This window comes from Microtus pennsylvanicus, chromosome 3, assembly GCF_037038515.1.
Source record: "Microtus pennsylvanicus isolate mMicPen1 chromosome 3, mMicPen1.hap1, whole genome shotgun sequence".
Classification (NCBI taxonomy): Eukaryota; Metazoa; Chordata; class Mammalia; order Rodentia; family Cricetidae; genus Microtus; species Microtus pennsylvanicus.
Window position 1 is genome coordinate 96,675,480 of NC_134581.1, and position 23,668 is coordinate 96,699,147.

At 43.5% G+C, this 23,668-nt stretch overlaps 1 protein-coding gene across 2 annotated transcripts in view; it reads right to left on the reverse strand.

The window, feature by feature from the left end:
- Positions 1-23,668, reverse strand: part of Bmper (BMP binding endothelial regulator) — a 263,284-nt gene that overhangs the window by 88,508 nt on the left and 151,108 nt on the right. For both annotated transcript variants that reach the window (XM_075966511.1, XM_075966510.1), the window contains exons 10-11: positions 22,050-22,154; positions 18,270-18,315 (exon numbers count right to left, since the gene is read on the reverse strand). In XM_075966511.1, coding sequence (XP_075822626.1) covers positions 18,270-18,315; positions 22,050-22,154 — 151 coding nt within the window. The remainder of the gene's footprint in view (positions 1-18,269; positions 18,316-22,049; positions 22,155-23,668) is intronic.

Here is a 23,668-nt window from a genome sequence, read left to right on the forward strand (position 1 = left end):
GAGCCCAGCTGAGCTGAGCTGGTGACAACAATGGCACTCTATGCTCCCACAGTGTATGGAGAACAATGCTGGTTCAGGATACACTTCATTGCTTCTCTCAGGAGAAGTCATACAAATTACACATGTTTGGAATTTACAAAACAAATTGCTGTATATGTCTTTTTGTCTATATCTGTCAGAGACAAAATTGAGAGTTTCTGAAATATAGAAACATTTCAATAAACAAGAATATCTATAAGGCACCATCATGGCCATGGAAGAATTGGGTGGGTTTGTCCATTTTCATTGTGACCCCAGTTTTATCACTGTTACATGTTGGGTGTACCCCTCACTATCCTAGGTCCCCCATCTAGTCTCCCCTCACTTGACTTCTCCATAATGCTTATCTCAGTCCTTACTGCATGGGATGGGCTCCAAGTCTGCCTTCTCACACTGGCCCTCACTCTCTAACTAACGGAATCCATTGCTGGTATGAAAGCATTGCTTGTTGACAGGGCGAAGGCGGTGTGCAGCCCAGGAGATAAAGGGCTCAGAGTTAGTACTCCCCTCTCATATTGTGCACCAAATTCAAGTTTGTTGCTTACTCTTTAAGGTTCTTGGTCCCACCTACCTGTTCAAGTTAGCACAGAACCTGCTGAAGTTCTTGAACCTTCAAGGCTGAGAAAGATGGCCTTGGCTTAGAAAAGCCAAAACACTCACACACTACCAAAGGGACTGGCTTTCTGCTCCTAAGGGTGTCCCCAAAGTTGTAAACAGGCCCGGGGCTTTCCATGCCTGGCACTACATTCTCTTGTGACCGTTTTACTGCCCCGGTAGCAACTGTGGTTTCTTTTAATGTCCTGATCATTCTTGCAATGAAATGATCATTAATCAAAACATTAGTAACCAACACTTGCCAAAAGTTCACACCCTGTGGTAGTACTCCTCTGCCTGCCTACTAACAACAGAGGCATTCTGAGAAAATGAAAGATTGTCTCTGAACACTAGACAAACAGCTAAGCATTTCACAGTCGACCCAATAATAAGGGCTGTCATCTAGTCATTGAAAACATTTATGAATGACCCTTAGGACTAAGGAAATGTTTTTGTTGTGTAAGTAAAAAATCAGCAACAATATTCTTTGATTCTGGGATAATCGTAACTACCTTACACACACACACACACACACACACACACACACAAAGCAACCTTTACTTCTTGATGGAACCACAAATGAAATTTTTATCTTACATCTGTTTTCCTAGTCTTGTTTTGTTTTTGTTGTTTTGCCTTTAACAGTGAAGGGTAGATAAAGCCAATTGTGGGACAAAGCAAATCCCAAAAGAAGCAATAGAAACTGGACTACCCTGGTCTGGCCTCAGAAACCCTGAGTTTACTCTTGGCTGAACAAGAAGCCATGAGGGATATGCAGAAGAGACCCAGAAAATGGAAACTGTGTGTGAACAGGCCTGTCAGGAGAGATATTTTTTAAGAGTCTTTAATTTGTAGGAGAGAAGAGTTTGGAAGTTGGTATGATTTCCTGTGTGACTGCAATATAGAAGCAGCCAACAAAATTTCAAGACTATGAGGAGGCTTGAGAATTATGTGCTACACGTGGGAACATTCGAATCATGAGCTGAAATCATTGTGAAATTTTGGCCCCTTTTCCTGGCACCCAAAAGTCTTCATGCCAGTTCCCAGAGGAGTGGGGTGAGACACGTGCTGTCAAATGCCTAAGGTAAGATGGCCAGTGTTACAGAAAACTGGGTCCCCAGGACAGAAGCACCCCGACAGCGAAACAAAAGTGAACAGTGCACCCTCATGGCTATTTTCAGGAGAGCCAGATAAAGGTGCTGCAATCCAAGATGTCCAGATGTCTGGTCACACTATACGGGAAAGCTTGGCTCATGGTTACGGGGACAGACAGGGAACCGTGGAAACAACTTGTTTGAATGTGCATAAAGCCAGAGATGGAGAAGGACATTCCAGTTTTTCTCTGTGGCACATTGTTTCACAGTCTTAAAGTCAAATCTTTATCTGGGTTTGTGTTGTTGTTATTGTTTTATTTTAAATATATGTAAATTAATGCATATGTCCAGAGAAAAAGATCAAAACTTAAAAAGTCAAATATTTAAATTTTAAAATGATTTAAAATATTCTGCTTAAGCAAAAGAATTACATGTGGCATTTCTTTTCTTTTTCTTATGATATTAGTACTATTTATACTTTCATTTCTTATGCCCTTTCAGAAAGGAATGTAGACTTTAAAACCCAAAATTCCTTCATTAAAATATAGTGCATTAATGAAGCATGTGTATAAAGATTGCCGCCTCTGAACACACGGTCCTGATGTTTTCCTCTTAACTGCCTCAGATTGCTTTATTTTACCCTGGATATACATATTTTAATGAAATGCCTTTTCTCTAGGAGCAGTGTTCTCAAAACATCTGTCAAAGACTATTAAGTGAGAACTATAGAATCCCAGGCACAGCGGCAAAAAACAAGAGAATCTGGGTAGACGCTAGTCTAGCTTTTTCCCCAAACAACAAAACAAAGCAGAAAAAGTGCAAAAAAGAAACAAAAGCCCCATTCGTGTTCTGTCAGCAAGCAGTAAGCGGTGTCTACAGATCTGGGGGTGTGTGTATGTTTATTTTCACAGAGTTAAGACAACCCTGTACATGAAATTTTATTTCCCATATTTCACTTAACATGTCATAAGATTTCCGCAGCCGTTCAAGCATGTTTTCCTTTGAAAACCCAGAAGGGAATTTTCGCCTCAGTTCATTACGGCTGCAGAGAGGGAGGTCTCTCCAGCACCTCGCGTGGGGATCAGCACGTTTCCGGAGGGGCATCCTAACCACACATAAACATGGCTTTAAATATTTCTGGGCACAAGCTTCAGGGAAACAGGGCCTGCAGGACTCTGGGCCACGGAGTCCTGCTGAGCCTCTGGGATTTTAGTAGGGTCAGAGATGCTGAGATGCCAAGTCTTGGGCAAGATGCAGGAAAGGCGGGGATTAGAAATACTGCCTGAGACACGAGCCAGCTGCTCTTTGCTGAGCTGACTTGTGACCATAGTAGAGTCTGGGGGGAAAAAAAGCCCCCAGTGTCTTCTGCATGCAAGAGCTGTGGCCTTGCACAAGGTGTCAGTGACAGCTGTTAGCCCACAAGGCACATGAGAGCCAACAGATGCTCCACCAGGTGGCACCTGGATGCCTGGAAGGATTTGCACGTCCTCTAACTTTCCTGTAAGGGGTGGCACAGGGAAAGGGGTGGTGGCTCCATTCTCATCAGACACAGCAATGGGGCTTCATTAAAAAAGAAAACACCCTGAGTTTTTAAAAACAGTGACATAGGAATTTTGTCTCATATGGAAATTTGTTTCCCCATATTTCTGTAACTACATGGACTCACGAATTTATTCCCTAACTTCAAAAAGTCAAACCTAAACTGACTGTAGCCACCAAGCCACAGGTGCCATTCCAGGACCCACCTAGCATATCCTGTCCTAGTACTTCTCACCTGTTACCCTGGGCTCAGCTTTTCCCACCCATGTGCATGCATGCCTAGATACATGCACACACAAACACGTGCACACAAGCGCATATACAAACACACATACAAATACAAGGACACATGTACACACATGTGTGCACACACATCACCACCCCTTCAGCTCTGGCTTCAGTACCATCTTCCCCAGTAATATCTTCAACACCTCTGCCAGTGCCATTTTTCTTTCTTCTCAATTCAAAGAACAAAACTGATCTTTACCATACAGAGTCTTTCATTGAGCCCTGTTGTAGACGGGCTCTCTGGCCAGTAAGCTGCTGGGATCTTCCTGTCTCTGCTTCTCCAGTGTTTAGACACAGGGACAGCTCTTGACACATGCTTTGCAGATCCAAACTCAAGCTTGTAGGGCAAACACTTTATCGACTTCTCTGTCTCCTGACAATGTTAAGCCACTTTTTAGTCCACCCAATGCTTATTATAATGTGAATTCCTAACTCCTAAGTCTGGCCTTGAGCTCCTTCAATGTATATTTCATGTATACTTCTCAGGGCCCTGAGAGCTCACGGCTATATTGGATGCTCTAAATGCACACACAGATATGCATTAATTGCATTACATCAGCGCATGACATACTGCCCATAAAATATCAACAAATATTTGCTGAAAATGGGATAATTAATTAAACAATATATTTGGCTAAGAAGAAATTGTCTATACTGTATTTATTAAAATAAAGACAAATAATGACATGTGGCAGGTAGCCAGCAGAAATTTGTTTAATTAATTAATTGAATTATTTATGAACACATTAAGAATAAATACACTATTAGGGAAACCAGAGAAGTGAAAAATATTAAAGGGGAATTATATTTGGTGGCAAGAAAAGCACCTTGGAAATACCAGTCTGGGAGCTCAGTGCTCAGGTGGGGAGCAATCCTTCTACCTTCCTAAATCAATCCCTTCCGCTGAATAGACATGTAACCTACTGAAAAACATTCTCAGAATCACAAAACTAGAACAGAACTTAATTCTGATCCTACACTGACCAAGTATGATAAGCTGATCTTGGTTACTGAAGAGAAAGCGCAGCCTGATAACCAGAACCTGTGCCTGTGACATCAAATAGCCAACAAATGGGAGGAGTCAGTGGGACCTGGCTTGCTCACCTGCAAAGGGGGATCTATCCATTATAAACAAGGGAAAGGAATACAAGCCCTTTGCTGAACAGTAAGGCAGGATCATGACACGCATTTTCCAGGAGAATGGGATCAACTGTGACTTTAAAAGGAAGAGCCAAGGGTGAAGTGATGCAGGTAGCCTTAGAAACTGGGAAAGGCAAGAACTGTTTGAGGCTTTCCAGGAAGCACAGCCTCATTAGTGTGATGTGGGATACACTGCTGTAGGCTGTGAATATGTTTTATTTCCACTGCTTAATAGAGAAACTGCTTTGGCCTATGGCAGGGCAGCTACATATTGCCTCCTTGACTTTGCCTACTCTCTCTCTCTATATATATATCTCTTTTCAGATTTGCTGCCTGGCTTTATTCTGCCCTGTTGAAAAGCCAAGTGCAGCAGAACCAAAAGCCAAAGCAGCCACTCTGGTCCTAGCTACTACTGCTTAACAGTTTAAAACAGTGATCAAAAAAAAGATTACAGAAACACAATAAAAACACATTCAGACAAAAATAAACCTCTAAATGGGTCACAGAGGGTTTAAAAATGTGTATAGACTTGGAAGAGAGAGGAAAAATTGTATAGGAAGTTTTAAAAAATAAAAATAAAGTCTTCAAAAAGACAGTAAAGATAATATAAAACTATAATAAGCCATGTAAAATGTATGCTATGAATATGTTTTATTACCATTGGCTAATAAGGAAGCTACTTTAACTTATGCCAGGGCAGAATAAAGCCAAAAGGGAAATCTGAACAGAGATATATAGAGAGAGTAGGTGGAGTCAAAGAGATGCCATGTATCTGCTAAAGGAGAAATATGCCCAGAATCTTTATGGCAAGTCACAGCCTTGTGGTGGTATACAGATGAATAGAAATGGGTTAATTGAAGATGTAAGAACTAGCTAGAAATATGGCTGAGTCATGAGCCAAGCAGTGTTGTAATCAATATAGTTTCTGTGTGATTATTCAGGTCTGGGCGACCAGGAAACTAAAACAGTCTCCTTTTATAATTGTTTGTAAATGTTTGTTTTCATATGAAGGGGATTGGTTATAAACGATTAATTGATGTAGTCAATCTCTTCCTAAAGAAAAAGGGGGCTATGACATAAAAACGATAAAAAAAGATTATTGAATCTAATTTAACCCAAAAAGCAACTGTTAATCTCAAAATACTTTATATTGCTATGGATTTTGTTTTTTTTTGAGACAAATTTAATGTCAATATTGTTATACTATATTTCTACTCTTGTGTATTATATTTTATATTTCTACTCTTGTTTAAGGCATTATGTTTATATAACTCTTTTAAAAATGTAATATACAGTTTAAAAATACAAATTAGTAGTCATCTATAATAATCAAACTTATAGTCATGCTACTTAGGTTTCCTAGATATATGGAAATATATTACAAATGGATAAATAATCTTCGAACACTTCAAAGAAATATGGAATATGGCATTAAAAATGTTTTGAAAACAGACTTTTCTCAACAGTGAGACATGTATTTCCTGGTAGCACCAATTACTTCAAGAGGATGATAAGCTTCAAAGAAGTTCCTTATGGAGTTTGCTTTTAATGTGGCAAGGCTAGCCATTTGGACAAGAGACTGCTCTTGCCTGGACTGCTTGCCTGTATGATACATAAACTACACATACAGCTAAACTTTGTCAAAACAAGGCTGGATAGTCCTAGCACAGCGAGGCCTATTTCTGACTTTGACCTCCAGCATATATAAGACAATTAGTGGTATTAAGCCATGATTTTGTGGGAATTTGCTACAGCATCCATTGGAAACTAGTAGCTTAGCACAGTCAAAGCATCTAGCACAAACTGCTTGTATCAGGCACCATGTCAGCGGTGCTGTGTTCTGTAGTTTAGTGTCTCATTCCAGTCTTACTGGGTCTCTGTACATCAAGCAGTATTTTATTAACTCCTTAGTAGCAAGTTTGCAGAAAGTGCCTGTGGCCCACAGTCACTCAGCCAATAATAGAACTACAATCTAGTCTCCGTGGTCCAAGGCCAATGCCTTCCCCACGTGGGGTTCTACTGACAGGAAACACTGCAACATTCCAGCAGATTTGCTGATGGCGCTGGAAAAGGGAAGTCACACTTCAGGAAAGGCCTCTAGGATGTAGAGGCTCTTAAGGCTGGTCCATGACCTCCCAGGATTGGCTGAATTACAGATTAATGATATCTATCTAGAAGTCAGTTATAAAATTTAGTATTTCATTTCCCCAACTTAATTAATTTATTGTACAGAACTAAAGCACTAAGAAGCTTGGAAGAATCCTGCATTTGAAACCCCATCTCACCTTGCAATTCAGTCCCTAAAAGAGCAGATACAAGCTCCCTATGTGATGTAGGTTTGTCTACCTAAAGCTATTGCATTGCAGATTTGCTGCAAAGAGGTCAAGGTTGGAGCTGCTCATATACCAGGACCATCGCTTTTCTTATTGTGAGAGAGACCACAAGAGGCAGGGAAAGAACAGAGCTGGTGAAAATATGATGAGTTGAGTCCATCCATAAAAGACATACACAATGTAGATCAGGGGCCAGAATGGAGTTAGCCCTCAAGGCCGCAGGAAGCATGCCAGTAAAGTACAAACACAGGAAGGAAGCAGCTTGCACAAGAAATGCAGAGACGGGTCTGTCTGCAGCAAGGACTTGCTTCAGGGGACATGAGACACTCACACTATGTAAATAAATTGGCCTGAGATTCATTCATTGCCAGTCTGAGAAGTTTAAATGTATTCCAAAGAACCAACATTTCTTAATGTGTTTCCTATGAAATATCAATCCCACCTGTTGGATTGCCACAGTAAAACTTTAAAAGCTCTTCAAGACCATTGGGTGGGTGGTTGGGAAGGAGTTCTGTATTCTCTCACCCCCCTGAAAGCTTACAATGCCCAGTGTCACAGCTAAGGTCCTAAGGAGTTCTGCAGCAAGGAAGTGTGTTTAAGTCTACCCCATCCAGTATTCCTTATCATATGCACTCAGAGGACCTGTCCCGAAGATGTTACTCAGGGCTGTTCCTCAGCTCTAAGGTTTTATAACATAAACCTTGGAAATCACAGCAGTGAAGGAAGATGGCCTAGGTGTTCATGAAGGAAGCGTGTGGGTTCTGAAGTGGTGTACATAAAGGAGGGGGCAGGGGTTAGCAGAAAACAACAGGATGAGGGTACAGCTGTCATGGGAATAAAAAGGAAATTATTTATTAGAAAAACAGCATAAAGAGGTAATCAGCTAGACTCGATGACTGATTAGCAACAGGGGAGAGAAATGCCAGAAATATGAGAAACAATGATCGGTTTCCAAACCTGCACAGCTGGGAGAACATGGAGGCCAAAATTGAGTCAATGAATAGGGCTTGGAAATGGCCACTAGCCCCTGCAACCAACCCCAATTCAGATCATCGGGTGAATCTAAGGTAGCAACTGCAGTACTCAGAAGGCGAATTATTCCCTTGGAAGGCTAGAGGCTAAGGTTCGCTATTTTTCTCACAGGACATAGAGAAGCGAGGCTGGTACTTTATCCTTAGTGACTAGACTTCATGGTGCTGTGAAGTATTACACACACTACAAAAGGAGCCAAGGAATCATCAGTCTCGTCTGTCTGCACACCTGTGAACTACAACAGCAGCTGACCCGACGGCATATGCCCACTGCTACAGTAGTAGTACAGATGCTAAGTGGGTAACCAGTCACTTTCTGGATCAGATACAATGCTTGTTTTATGAGATAGATCCCAAACTTTGTCATTGTTAAAGGAGCCAAGAATCTGTGACTAGATAGGTCATAGGCACTCGGGAAGAATCCAAGACTTTTATTCCGCTCAGAGCACATAATACTAAAATGATTCTTGATGCCATTCTATACCTATAGATCAGACCATCTCTCAACCCTCATGAGAGAAGTTTTCTTTGGCAGTAGATCTGAGACTCACAACTGGTCAATGTGCAGAAAATAAAAGACAATGTAGTCAGTCCTAAGTGGGACAAACATATCACACTTTTCCACACAAGACTCTGGGGGCTTTGTGGGAGAGGGATGATGAAGATTGTAAGAGCCAGGGGTGGTGGATAGAAACAATGTTTTCCGGACCCAAAAGGGAAACAGGATCTCACCACAATTGTGGGCACAAGCATAGGACCTGTGCAGACAGACAGGCCAGATAAAATTCCATCAGAGAGTATGGGAAAGTAGGCATGAAATGCAATCACTAGCTGAGGAGCTATTGGCATTTCATAGCTGTTTGGAGAAGAAGGGTTGGGGTTTTTTGGTTTTGTTTTATGTTTTGTTTTTAATAATTTGATCCCTGGTATGTTCAGCACACTCTAGGGAAGGCCCTACTCCCAAGACTAGTTGGGCAACACAAACTGGTTTGAATGGGGAAAAAAAGCAAAAGAAGGAAGAGGAGGAGGAAAAGAAAGGAGGAGGAGGAGGAGGAGGAGGAGGAGGAGGAGGAGGAGGAGGAGGAGGAGGAAGAGGAAGAGGAGGAGATGGCAAAGAAGAAGGAGGAGGAGGAGGAGGAGGAGGAGGAGGAGGAGGAGGAGGAGGAGGAGGAGGAGGAGAAGGAGGAGGAGAAGGAGAAGGAGATGGCAAAGAAGAAGAAGGAGGAGGAGGAGAAGGAGGAGGAGGAGAAGGAAATGGCAAAGAAGAAGAAGAAGGAGGAGGAGAAGGAGAAGGAGATGGCAAAGAAGAAGGAGAAAGATTACACTCAAATTTGGATAGGAAAGGATTAGAGTGTAGAGGATTGCTGTGAGGAGTTGAGAGTGAATATATTCAAGATGCACTGTATGGAATTCTCAGAGAATTAATAAAAGTATTGCTTAAATAATTCAAAGTTTGAACAACTTTGAAGCCAGTATTAGAAAGGACCACCTGTGGTTGCATACAAGAAGAGACAGGAAGTTGAGAGGACAGATGTATGTACTCGAGACAAACGCCCTGGCCCTGCAGAGGAAGGAACGAGGACTAGGGTGGAGAGCATGAAGAAGATGAATGCAAATCAATGAAAACACTGGGTACAACGAGCCATTTCTTCTCATCTCTGTAAAGGTGAGTGCCGAAATATTATATCTCAAGAGATCACAGAAGTTGGAGTAACTTCACAAACAATGTTTCTATAGGCGAGTGGACACAACTGATTGCAAACAGAACTCTATGACATATGTAACAGAAGGAAACAAGAAAATCTCCTCTATTTGGAGGCAACCCTCCAAAATGAGTCAACATAGAGTTAAGAGAGAACACAGAGACATGCTAAAAGTTTGGGTTACAGCCTCCCAGATTACGGTATTAACCACACTCTCTCTGTTTAACTTTTCTGACCTTCGGACCCTTTACTTGTAAGATGGAGTAAATGGTAGCTTCTGCTTGGCAGAATCATCTTAGAAACTACGTAGCAGAGCGTGTGACTTGCATGTGCTAGAAGCCCTGCTCCAGGGCAGCACCAGCAAAAGTCTGTGTTTTGATGGCCTTATTTTACTTGTCGGAGCTGAGACTTCGGAGAGCAGGATACCTACCCCCATTCACATACAGAGCTTTTCACAAAGCATCTTTCTCAGGTGTAGTCGGGTGTCTGACTTACTCAACTCTCCTGTTCTTTGGTCATATTTCCAGGGGATTCTCACTAAGTGTAGGTCTCCAATATACTCAGCCACAACTGGATGCTTACATTTCTTTAGAGATTCAGGAGAACAGTGTGCCTGGTGTAGGAGGTTGTTCTGTATTTGTGTTGTTTTCATTGGATGAATAAAGAAGCTGCCTTGGCCTTTTGATAGGGCAGCCCTTAGGTGGGCAGAGTAGACAGAACAGAATTCTGGAAAGAAGGGAAGTGTGGCAGACACCATGATTCTCCTGCCTGAGACGGACGCTGGTTAGACTCATGCCGGGAAGCCACAGTGAAGTGGCGATACATATTAATAGAAATGGGTTAATCAAGATGTGAGAGTTAGCCAATAGGAGGCTAGAAATAATGGGCCAGGCAGTGTTTAAACGAATACAGTTTCTGTGTAATTTTTCGGATGTAAGCTAGCCAGGCAGGATGGAACAAAGGGGCCCCGTGCTCACTATTACATGTGCCTGCAAAAAATTATGTGTATCTTCAAAGGAAATAATATATTAATTTATATGTAGACAAGAATGCAATCTCTAATGGAATGATTTAATAGTACTGTATCACTTAAAAATAATTTAAAAAAAACAAAGAGCAAGAATAAACCATATTTCCAAAGCAAACCCCAAAGGGGCTTATAGAATGGATACTCTGTTAGGGTTTTTGAAAAGGGTATGGGTCTCATCCCAGCTCTCTAACTTGGTACTCTTGGGAGCCTCAGTTTCCTTCTTAACTGAGGACTGGAAGGGAAGACCCCAGAGAGAAGGTCCACAGATGCATAAAATTTTATGGCAGTAGATTAGTAATGAATGAAAATGCAACTTTGAAGGGGACATTGCTCTTTTCCCATGCCTACTATCAATTATACAGAGTTCTTTCAAGTTGAATACTATATAGAATATTTATGCACATGTGCACACATATGTCCATGTTTATAAACACTCCCCTCTAATTGCCGTGGTAGAGGGGGAGGAGAGGGACTGGAAGTACCAGTGGGCATGGAAAAGCAAGCTGGGGACGCAGCTACTGCTCTGCCTTCGGCAGATAGGGGGAGCAACCATACAATAGAAGAAAGTCTGGGCTAGCATATCCTTTTCTCCCAGGCTAGGGTAGAAGAGAGAAACGCTATTAAACTGAAGAACTTTCTTCCGATTTCTTTTCTAATCCATAACTCCTAGGGACTAGAAAATCCCCCAAACCTCCCTGCCCCTTCTTAGCTGTTAACTATGTACCAAACTCTAAATGACAGGGGACTCAACACAACTGACTCCAGCCCAGCCTCTGGAGCCAGACAGCACAGGGAGACTCAGGCTCCATCTTTGACCTCCACATCTCTAAGCCTCAGTTCCCTGGCTGTAAAACTGCAACTAATACCATTACTTGGCTAAAAAATAGCTATGAGATGAATGTGAAATCAAATGGGACAACCATGACAGTGTTTTGATATATAGCAGATGATGGTAAACAAATGTTGGCTACTGCCGCTGCCATCGCTGGTTCTGCTGGCTAGCGATGTTGACACTGATGACGACTGTGGTCACAGTTTCCTCATCAACGCTAAATTACCGAGAACTTGTCAAGTACTAACCCTTATACCTAGTGTCAGTATGCCACCCTTGTCTGTTTCCACAGGGTGTTTGTACGCGAGAAGCATTACTGCCTAGTCCACCCTAGAAACTGACAAGACATGGAGAATGACTTCAATATTATCCCTCAACTCTGCAAATTTGGAGCAAGACACTTTAAAGTGGTAGCATCTCCCAGAACAGAACAGCACAGCCAAAGGAAGAACTCATTTCCCCACCAATTCTCCCATGTGGGTTCTCCACGGGACCACTGTTGGCAGGTGGGGCTTCACTTTCCACCGGCCTGCCAGCCAAGCTTCAGAAAGTGTCAAAACCAGCTCCAACAGCACCAGCAGAAAAGTCAGTGGCTACTAAGCTTAACACCTTGCTGGCGGGGCTAAAATCAACACCGCAGATTCTTCTTCTGCAAGCCTCCTGAGCCTGGTGGCCAGTTTCCTTGCTTGCCTGGGGTGAGGACAAACTCCAAGGGCTAAGACAACTGGAGTCGCAGAGGCAAGAACCCTGTTCAAACATGGAGTTACTGATATACAGAGGCTCTATCAGTGGACATTTTATACATAATGAAATTGTTGTCCTGTTTGCCCTCTTACATCACTCTGTTTACTGGGGCATATAAACAGCCATCAGACATCCAATGGGCTTAAGGTAGAGAGACTTGCCAACAAACCAGCTAGGCAATTTCTTCAAGAAGCTGTGCTGGCTACAGGGCCTGCTATGAGCTAGTGTAGGTCCAATGACATTCACAGCTAGAAACAACCCCTTGGGGTCAGGTTAAAGAATCACCTGGCAACCATGCTCCTCCTGGCACCCCGAGCTGCCGAAATTCAGTATTTCCTGTGACTTAAGGGTTATGAGGCTGAGGCTATTTCAATCACACGTACATATGTGCTCAGTAGACCCTGCCAGCTTCAGTGTTACAAATCACATGCTTGCATTTTGAGTTGGGGGTGCCACGGGCTGAGTATGAGGTAAGTGAAGGGTTTAAGTAATGTGTGAGACCTGGGGGTAGGTGACCATATCCTAACGCCTGTGGATGCCTCTGACCTGATTAAGAGATCAACTTCTCTCATAACCAATCTCTAAGCCCCCCCCTTCCTCCACCACCCCCACACACCTCGCTTATCAGTGAAAACTTTGACACTGAAGTATTATTTCCAAGTTTGGAAAGAGATCTGCTGCCAGCACAGAATTGATCTGATTCTGGTCTCTGTGGGTTGGTGAGGTCAAGATTCCATGCACTACTTGCCAGCACACTATAAAAGAGAATTACACATAAACCAAATGCTACAAGGAATACAGAGTGGCCCTCCTGGGTTCTGATGCTTCCTGGCACCTAACTCGTGGTCACATGACAAGCAGCCAAGCAGAGGGACTGCCTTCCAGCTACAGCCTCATACCTTGGCAAGAAAGCGCTTTTGCCAAGAGTTTTATGGAGTTTGTTTAGCTCACTTCAAATATTTTACTTTAAATAAATCATCCAAACCAAATTCAGTCCTTTCTGTTGGGAAGGAGAGCAGTATGTGTCGGGTGAGTTATTAAGAGGCGACTATGCATGCTCTTTAGACTGTCCTGGGGCCTGATTCTAAGAGGACTCCCCATGTGAGTAGAACCCCAGCGCCACTTCAGACCAACCTTACCCATTGTTCTGATAAGGGGGCATGGATGGCTTCCTGTCCTTGTGGCTGCTTCCTACCTACATAGCAATAAACATGCATGGTTACTGACTCATGCAGAGAAGGCCTGTAAAACATATGTTTCCTCTTTTCTGGAGGAAAAAAAGATCTCAACTTCTACTAAGACCAAGACAAGTCCAGGCAGGAAGAAACTCAGGGTTTTAGTGGGAGTCCAAGCGGTGCAACCACTGCTGGAAACAGCCCATTCTTCACTTAATATCTATGATCAACATGCAGCCTTGAGTGTCTGAGGGCTGGAATCAACTTCATATAAGTATGTATGCATGCATTCATGGAGATATATGGTCTTGCCGCCTTACAGCACAGAATAAAAGGAAGACATATATGTTGAATAATTCACAATATAAGTCCGATCCTATGCAGTAAAGACAGACGTGAGCTTATGCAGGCTGTCTGGTACACCCAGCATTTTATCTTTCCCTTCCAAGCAACGGAAAGCAATGGCAGCATTTTTTAAGCAACCAGGTTGTCTTCACAATGACTTGTAAGCTCAGAGAATTAAGATGTAAAAACATAATCAATAAACCCAGAGGCCCTGGCCTTTTGATTTTAGGATAGAAGGGCAACTCCCCTTCATGCTCCTACTGTGCTGTGTCAGCAGTACTGGTCATAAGTCAACATTGCTAGTCCCACCAGTGTTCCTCTCTGCATTCGCCGGGGCAGCTTTCCCTGCTTGGAGTATCACTGGTTGACCCCAAGGAGCATTTGACAACGTCTAGAGATGCCTGTCACTTAGACGGAAGGGTTACAGTTAAATACTCTGCAATATACAGGACATTCCTAAAACTAAGTCAATGGGTGGTGTGGGAGAATTGTCTATATTCTGTCAATCATGTTATAAATAAATGCTGATTGGCCAGGCAGAAAATATAGGCGGGAAAACCAGACCGGAAGTAGAAATGATGTAATGAAAACAGGAGAATTCTGGGAAGGAGGAAGCTGATTCCTTTCACTACTGCCCAGACCACCGAAGCAGCAGAATGTGATCTGCCTCAGTGAAAAAGGTACTGGGCCACATGGCTAACATAGATCAGAAAAATGGGCTAATCAAGATGTCAGGAAATTCGGGATCAACCTACCCCTGGACCCAAACAATACCACTCTTGAGAATATACCCAAGAGATGCCCTATCATACAACAAAAGTATATAGTTGAGCAATGCTCAACTATGTTCATAGCAGCATTGTTTATAATAGCCAGAACCTGGAAACAACCTAGATGCCCTTCAACGGAAGAATGGATAAAGTATGGAATATATACATATTAGAGTATTACTCAGCAGTAAAAAACAAGGACTTCTTGAATTTTGCATACAAATGAATGGAAATAGAAAACACTATCCTGAGTGAGGTAAGCCAGACCCAAAAAGAGGAACATGGGATGTACTCACTCATATTTGGTTTCTAGCCATAAATAAAGGACATTGAGCCTATAATTTGTGATCCTAGAGAAGCTAAATAAGAAGGTGAACCCGAAGAAAAACATATAGGCATCCTCCTGGATATTAACCTTCATCAGGCAATTAAAAGAGACAGAGACAGAGACCCACATTGGAGCACCGGACTGAAATCCCAAGGTCCAAACCAGGAGCAGAAGGAGAGAGAGCACGAGCAAGGAACTCAGGACCACGAGGGGTGCACCCACACACTGAGACAATGGGGATGTTCTATCGGGAACTCACCAAGGCCAGCTGGCCTGGGTATGAAAAAGCCTGGGATAAAATCGGACTCGCTGAACATAGCGGACAATGAGGACTACTGAGAACTCAAGAACAATGGCACTGGGTTTTGATCCTACTGCACATACTGGCTTTGTGGGAGCCTAGGCAGTTTGGATGCTCAGCTTACTAGACCTGGATGGAGGTGGATGGTCCTTGGACTTCCCACAGGGCAGGGAACCCTGATTGTTCTTTGGGCTGACGAGGGAGGGGGAGTTGATTGGGAGAGGGGAGGGAAATGGGAGGTGGTGGCGGGAAGGAGGCAGAATCTTAAATAAATAAACAAACAAACACATAAATAAATAGATGTGAGAATTAGCCAGTGAGAGGCTAGAGCTAATAGGCCAATCAGCTTAAAATTTATGAAGACCTATGTATGATTTTCTTTGGGGCTAAACAGTTGTGGGGTACCAGGAGGGACGAAAACCCCAAACAAGCAGGCCTGGCCCTTCATGTTACAGATGGGGAGACTCTCAGTAAAACAAAGGCTGAAAACCCTGGCATCTTCTAGAAAACACTGGCCTTGGCTTGACATTTTGGCCTAGGTTTCTCCCTCTAGAAACCTGTATGCCAGAAGAGGTTTTATAACTAATAAGACAAGGAAAGAATGGGCCCAAAGGTTTGTTCCAGATCTTGGCTATAATAACAACGGAATTTCAAAGTAGGAGGTCTTCAGGCCGTAGCTAAGGGACATCAGGAAAAGTCTACCTGGATGCGGTATGGAAAGCTGGGCATCACCTAAAAAGCTGGAGGCTATCCCACGTCTTAAGTGAATCTGAGCAAATGAGTCTCGCCGAGAAGAATGAGTTTTACAGCAGGGATGGAGAACTGCTGGAGAGCAAGCGAGGGGAACAGATGGAAAGAACACTAGGGGAAATTGAGAAATAGCCATCTGATGATATAATCCAGACTTGGGCCGAGAACTGCGTGCCTGCATCCTTCCAGCTCTGACCTGCAGGTGCAGGTGCAGCGGGTGGCCTCCCGGTGCCCCTCCAGCTGGGTGGCTTTCTCTAGTTGTCTCCCCGGGTGATGGGAGGGACAGATCATCAGATACTTCCCACAAAACAGCACTCCATATGACCGCTTACAAATTCTCCTCCTTTGTCTTCTCTTTTCCCCTTTTTATTTCTCTTTAAGTCACCAGACTTCTAGATATGGAGAGGCCAGATTGCAATGGATAAACTAATAAAATCTAGCTTTACTTGCAAAAAAGTGACACTTAGAAATTAGGAGAGTTCCAAATTTGCCTTGTTTCTGTTTCTGTGTAAAAAATTCATGATCTTCCCCCCTCCCCACCCAGATAGGATTTCTTTGTGTAACAGTCCTAGCTGTCCTGGAACTTGCTGTGTAGACCAGGCTGACCTCAAACTTACAGAGAGCTGCCTGTCTCTGCATCCCAAAATTAAAGGCATGCACCATACCACTTGGCTTAAGTCCATGTTCTTGTGAGGCTGAAAAGCAGGTCACTGGGAAATGTGCACATGTGTGTCATGCAAACAGAAGAGATGACCTGCAAAATATCAGAAGGCCCGGGGAGGCCTGCCTCTCCTCCATAGTCTCTCTCTGCTTCATTATCTACAGAGGAATGCAAACAAGCCCACTGACGTGGTTACAGAGGAAAATGCTATCAGGGCATCCTGGAGATTGCTCATACAGAAGGAAATGGAGCTGATGGCGGCCTCTGAACCAGCCACACATAGAGTCTCTGGACGAGGACTAAGGGGAACAGTACAGGCTGAGACGTAAGGAGTCTCTGGATGACGACTCAGGGGAACAGTCCAGGCACATGCTTCTGAATCACCTGTGTGTCAACCATCGCTGCTTCTCCTTTCTGCATTAATTTCTGAATTAACTGTCATGCATCATCAACCTCCTTTGAGCTAGTTTATGACTTCATTATCTTCAAAGGAAAGGTCTTTTATTAAATCTATAATTTATTTTTTGCTAATTCAATAAGCAGCTTCATCCATTGTACAATTTCATGGCTCTCTATTTTTAAGCTAATTGTATCTATTAGACATGGGTAATATAGACATATCATACATTAACATATAGCAGTTTCCCATGTATAATTTCATATAGATACAAAACAACACATATTTATGTATATGACATGAAATAGTCAAAGGACGGAAAACCAGGAGCAATATAAACCCTGGTTTCAGATAAATAAAAGAACAAACCTGATGCCGTAGGAAAGTTGCTGTCAACAGCACGCAAGTCCACTTCTGTCAGCCTGACTGACTCATAAAACAGTTTCTAATCAACTTCCTGACTCTGTTAATGCTGCCGCCCATACATCAGAAATAACAATGTATGTCTAACACCACTGTTTCAATAGCATACTTCAGGAGGCTGTCTCGAAGGCAGGCGTATTTCGGGACTAACACAGTGATTTCCTGAGAGAGGTAGGCAGAAGTCCCCGTACGGGGCTGATGTGAAACCCAGCACCGTGCTCTGCCCCAGAGATTAACAGAGCAACCGCAGACGGCTCTCAAAATTCAAGACTTTTAGAGAGACCCTTCAGGAACTCAGCTAAAAGTGTCAGGATGAAAACCACATCAGAAGTGCCCGGGAGAAAGGATGACGGGGTTGGGGGAGGGAAGAGGAAGGGCAGTTGTTTGGTGGTATAAAGAGGAGTGAATCCCTGAGCTATTACGGATGTCTGGCTTGGCTGAGCATCATTATCCTAGCCCCAAGGACTGCAAATGCTGTTAGCCTTTTCAAACGTGCATTAATTTATTTGTCCTTTAAAACTCCATCTAACCACTTTTCTCCTGAGCTCTCCAGACAGCAGATTCTGATGGAGATATCCACACTCCAGTGTCTGTGAAAGGGCAACAGCTGATTCCGGGTGTCGATGGGGAGGTGGACACGTCCATCTCATACCTACAGAATTGAGTCTACAGAAAACTCACATCAGGTTTTCCTATTCATCGCAAAATATCAAACAAATAGAGCACATTTTTTTTCCAAAGAATGAACTTACTTTCAGTGCAAATGGGACAGCATCCTTTCCTGTTGAGAATCTTACCCTGGTCAAGAAGGGGGAAAAAAGAAACACCAGAGTTTAATGTTAAGAAATGGTCCTTTGGGATAAATCTTTTTTCAAAAATCTAATATCAGCATTTAAAATCCTAAACAACATCAGCCCAGATTGTACTTGAACTTGATGGTGATGATGGCAGTGACAAATGAAGTTTCAAGCATCAGGTTCCCAGGGCAGGCAAAATCATTCCAAAAACCTTTCCTGTTTTTATCCTTTACGAAACAGGATACCTCAAAGGACGGTGTGATTTTTCTCACATGGAAGGAAGATGGAGACAGCCTGGACACAACTTCCTCACTGATCGCCAAATCAAGCACTGTAGAGGTCAAGTGCATTCACACACAAATGGGCACCACGACCACTCTGTCCACGCTAGCACAGCCTTCTTCCTGCTGTGCTCAGCTAGCTCCCCTGAATGCTGCAATCCAAGCTCGGGATGCAGGCATCCTCTGGATACAGGGCACTACAGACCAAACTTAGCCTGGCTTCTTCCTCTGTAACATCATCCATACTAACTCACTGCTCTATCATCAAAGCCAGTGAAGCAGCAGAGAGTTCTGTAGTAGGGAGTAAGTTTCCATCACTGCTCTAAAAAATGCAGTGCAAGTTCCTAGTCAAATGCCTTTCCGCTTCTTCTAAAGCCTGACATTTAAAGAAGGAACCATACTCTACAGACCATGTCAGAAGACGGCCTTTTCTTATCTCTGACTCCATGATAATGTGGAAGCAGATTAACATCCAAGGAACTACTCAGTCATGTGACCTTGGACTGCTTATGAGGATTTAATGAGCTACCACTTTAAGGCTCAATGATATGATAGTCACCGTTACTAAACAATGCAAAACCTTCCTGAGCTGAGTATATCACCTTCCATAGGTGAAGAAGCTGCTGCCATGCGACACGAGGGTGCTAGAAACAAAACGTAAACTTCATTTCAGGGGCGCCACAAGCTACATTCTTTTACCAGACTTTGATGCCACAGTTCTTTGAGACATTAATTATCGCCTGCATTCAGTACAGGCTGCTGTGTGTGCCCCATGCTTCACCTCATTTGAAATTCACGGCCACACTCAGAGTAGGGATGATTTCATCCCCTTTTAACAGAGAACAAGGAAGCAAAGAGCACCAAAAGGTGGCCCAAGACCCAGGACAGAGACCTACAGCTCCACTCCGCTCATTCAGTACCGGCGAGGGCTGTGCAAAGCAGGTTGGAATATTTTCAAAGTAAGCAATCCATTGGCTTTTCAGATGACATTTTGCTACTGAAGAACGAAAGCCATGCCTCACTCATGCCTCACCAACTAAGCCTGTGATGGCACATTAGACTCCATAATGCCAAAGGCAGTGGTTCAGCCTTGCAAATGCTGCAACCCTTTAATATGGTTGCTCAGGCTGTGCTAGCCCCCAACCATAAAATTATTTTCATTGCTACTTCATAACAAATTTTCTACTGTTATAAATTATAATATAAATATCTGATATGCAACTTTTGTGACAGAGTCATTCGACCCCCCCAAAGGGGTCACAACCGTGAGGTGGAGAACCATGACCATAGGGAATCTCATTTAACTTCTCAAAGACAGAGTCAAAGAAGACCAGCCCAGTCCCGTGGAGGGGTCTCTGCAGAAGCTGGTCCGAAGCACTCTGCCCCCACTGGAATTTAGGGTTTAAAGCGAGGTTTCTATCCAAGTGTGACCGAGCAATTCTGTACATCTGTATCTCAGTGGATACTACTGTTTCCCTTGTTCAGCAAATGAAAGTGGAGCTGGTCCTGTTAGTAAATTAGTGGGAAGCGAATAAAGCACACACTGGAAGGTCAGAGAGCCGGGCTGTGTGTCATGAGCTGGAAACTGCACACGCTGTAACCTCATCTGGAAGAAGACTCTAGTCAGAGCCTACCTGGGCAGAGAAGTCTTGGGGGAGTGAGGATGCTTCTGTGACCACAGGAAAAAAAAACTCAATATACAAGGATATTATTTAGGAGAAAGGGAGCTGATGGGCTCCCCCATCCCCAGCGGGACTCCCAGAGCCTTGGAAATTACATAGGAGGATGTACAGGGAATACAACCACAACCCCCTTCTGAAAAAAAAAGATAAAGAAAAGGTGCAGTACCCGAAAAGGATGTAGAAGTGGACACAGACTCTTTCCAGGATTTTAATTTTAGTATTCTTTTTTAAAAACTTCCCGAGTCAATGATGGGAAGGTGAAATTACTATTTAGTTTTCTTTCTAAAAGGGCTTCAAGGTAGAGCTAACCGATCTCCAAAGATCTCATGCTGGCTCTGAGAAGGAAAAGTGTGAAGGGGAAGGCAGGTTGGAAGGATGCCTAAAAACTAAAAGCTGGTTCTGGAGGCTGCAGTCATGCCAGGGTACTGGCATTAATTGCAGTGGGGGACGGACGGGCTGGGCAAAGGCTTTCCTGGGAGGGATGGACGTCCCGGGCCTGAGTGTGGGACACACAGCGTGATCACTAGGGAGACAGACACAGGCAAGAGAGCTGTTTCCCAGCAGAAACCACGGACCCAGCTAGGAGCGAGGGAGCAGCAGAGCTGGCATCAAGCTGGAAACGCCACAGTGGCCTGCTCAGGCGAGTTACGCTAGCCACCAGCTTGGCGCTGCTCCCCAGTTTTGTCTTGTAGAATAAGGAAGCCCATTATTACTACCATGTGCCGGGAGGGTTCATTAGCAGCGAGGTTCCCCAAGGACTGGCAGAAATGATGGGATTCCATTTTTCCCAATGAATATTTATAAGTGGTCCATGTTCAAGTCTGCTTATTGTACCTACTTTTTTTTTCTTTTATGGGAAGTTTTCAGTTTTATGTCTGAGGCTTTTTAAAGCAAGACTAATTAGGGGAGGTTTTTTTTTTTACCCTTGTCTCCTCCCCTCCCCCAATTCAGTTGTGCAATGGCAACAGCTGTTGTTTTTTTGTGCCTCATTTGGCACTCAAGTAAAAACAGCAACTTTTTGTTTATAATAATAACAGATGTGAATAAAATTAAAAGCTTTCTATAATGGAGACTAGCGGACATGTTCTGAATATATGGATATGTTTTCTTCATTCACTGGAAGGTACTGAATAGGTTTGACATTTTCCCAAAATGCACAAAGCCTTGAAAGGTTTCGAGTTGCTGAGGTGAATTCAATGGAGCCCACGCTTCAAAGATAATGGTGGCTTTATTCAAGCCTCTGGGCTGTGGGCTTTTGAAAAGAGCTATTTCCATAAGGATGCTATTTCCATGTGCGGCTACAATGGAGGCCAGGGCCAGAGAAGAATTTTCTGCAAAGGAGTTGGGGCTTCTGCAAGGCAAGGCAATCCTCCTGGGGAGTTTACTATTAAACAACCACATATTACCATGGCTATGAGAAGAAAGCTGAGATCTCAGAGAAAAGCAAAGAAAGAGAAGCAAAATGTAGTTATAATGTTAAATAGAAAATCCAACAACAGAAAAACAAGGTCTAGGCAGAGAGAGTGGGAGAAGGGTTTACATAGACCGATGAGAAGTCAATCAAGAATAGGAAGACTGCAGAGAGAACTGGGAAAGAGTTTTGTCACACAAGGCTAGACTCCCAGGTGGGGATAGCAAGAAGGAATAGCAAGCTACACAAGAGGCTTCAGCTACTAGGGTCTATGTCAGCCTCCGGAGTGCCTGGCTCTCTTATTAGAAAATGGCGTGGGCCGTGCATTTCCGAAGAAAGTAAAGCTGAATTCCCAGCATACCTGTGGGCAGCTACTGACAGGAACGCACTGCTTCTTGCGACACTCTGTCTTCCCCTTCACACAAGCGCAGATGCTACAGTTGACAGAGGACCACATCTCCCCATCCTGCGGGACACAACACAGGATTCTGCTATCAGGCGGAGACTGCAGGAGCTGAGTCAGTGGGTTGTGGCTTCCCGATTGAGAAGAGCAGGCCTAACCTGCCCGAATCACACAGCTTAGCTAGCCCAAGTGACTCTGGGGCATCTATAGGTCTATAGGTAATCAAATCGGGGTGGTGGGATCTTGCTCTAAAGTGCAAAGGATTCTCTGTATCCAACCACGCTGTGTTTGCATCTCACCCCTCATGTGTTTTCTACTTTCACCCTGGAAGATGAGGAAGTACAAATTTTCACTCACAATGCATGAATAAAAACATTCCTCTGTTTAGTAAGAGTGAAATATTTCCTATCTTGGGCAGCACAGTTCATTGAGGCTTTTACATATGGTGATGTAAGCCAAACCCAGCTGTGCCATACCGCTGAGCCACCCAGGACTTGAAAAAAACAGAGGATATCAAACAGTTCCCAGTGGCTAGGCAGATACCTGGGTGGCAGTCATCTGAAATCACGGAGCTCAGACAGAGCAGCCTAGAGACACGCATAGCTTGTACACTGCCTGCTCTGAAGATGTAGGATGCCATTTGGGGAAGCATTTCTGAGACTAAACTCTTGTTCAGCTAGAAGGCTGCTTGGTCAATGTATTGGGCTCATTGTCTTTATAGGGTGCAGTTATCCTGTTCTGAGCCAGAACCCATCAAGCAGGAACATACTGTACTGAGGCTGGGAAGATCAGACAACAGGCAGATCTAAAGACAAAAGGGGGATTCCTTTCCAGGCCCGTGAATTCAAGATCTTTGGTGCAACCCCAACCTCTTGTTTCTCAATTTTTGAAGCCATTTTAAGGATCTGCCTTTAAAGGGTGTTGAACTTATCAGTGTTCTACGAGCAAATATTCCCAGGGCTTACAATCTCTGTAAAGTACTTTAAACCCCAGGTACTAAGAGAAACATTTTTATAAAGTGACTAGAAAGTTTTTATCTAAAGCACTATCAAGAGAGGAGTCTATTTTACCTTGGAGCTCTAGGGGAAAGTGATGACTTTGAATAAAGAGGATATTATGTAAGTGTCTCTGAAAACTTGTTATATGACCCCTCCTACAGGCTTAATGGGGTCCCTAAGAATTCAGACCTCTCTTTAACCACGTCAGTGGAAAGGAAGCCTTGAGGAAGCTTCCACATCCAACATGCTGTTAAAGGTCTACAGGCTCATGGCTGTCATCAGGCGTGTCTTTATACAGCATCTCTCTTTCATCCTCAAGGAAAACTTATCTAAGAGAGAGAGACAGTTTGAACTAAGTGGACACCTACTTGTTGAAGTGAAATGGTTACTATCCTACTTAAGATCACCAGAAAACCATGTAGAACACACTCTGGGCAGAGTTGGAAGACCAGTAGGCAAGACTTTGAGTACCAGGGGGTTGGACTCTCAAACCTACGCTGAGCACTTATATGGTGAGCATCATCATCTGAACACCTCGACGCAAGCCATTTGTGTTAGGAATCTGTAGAATGCTGCGGA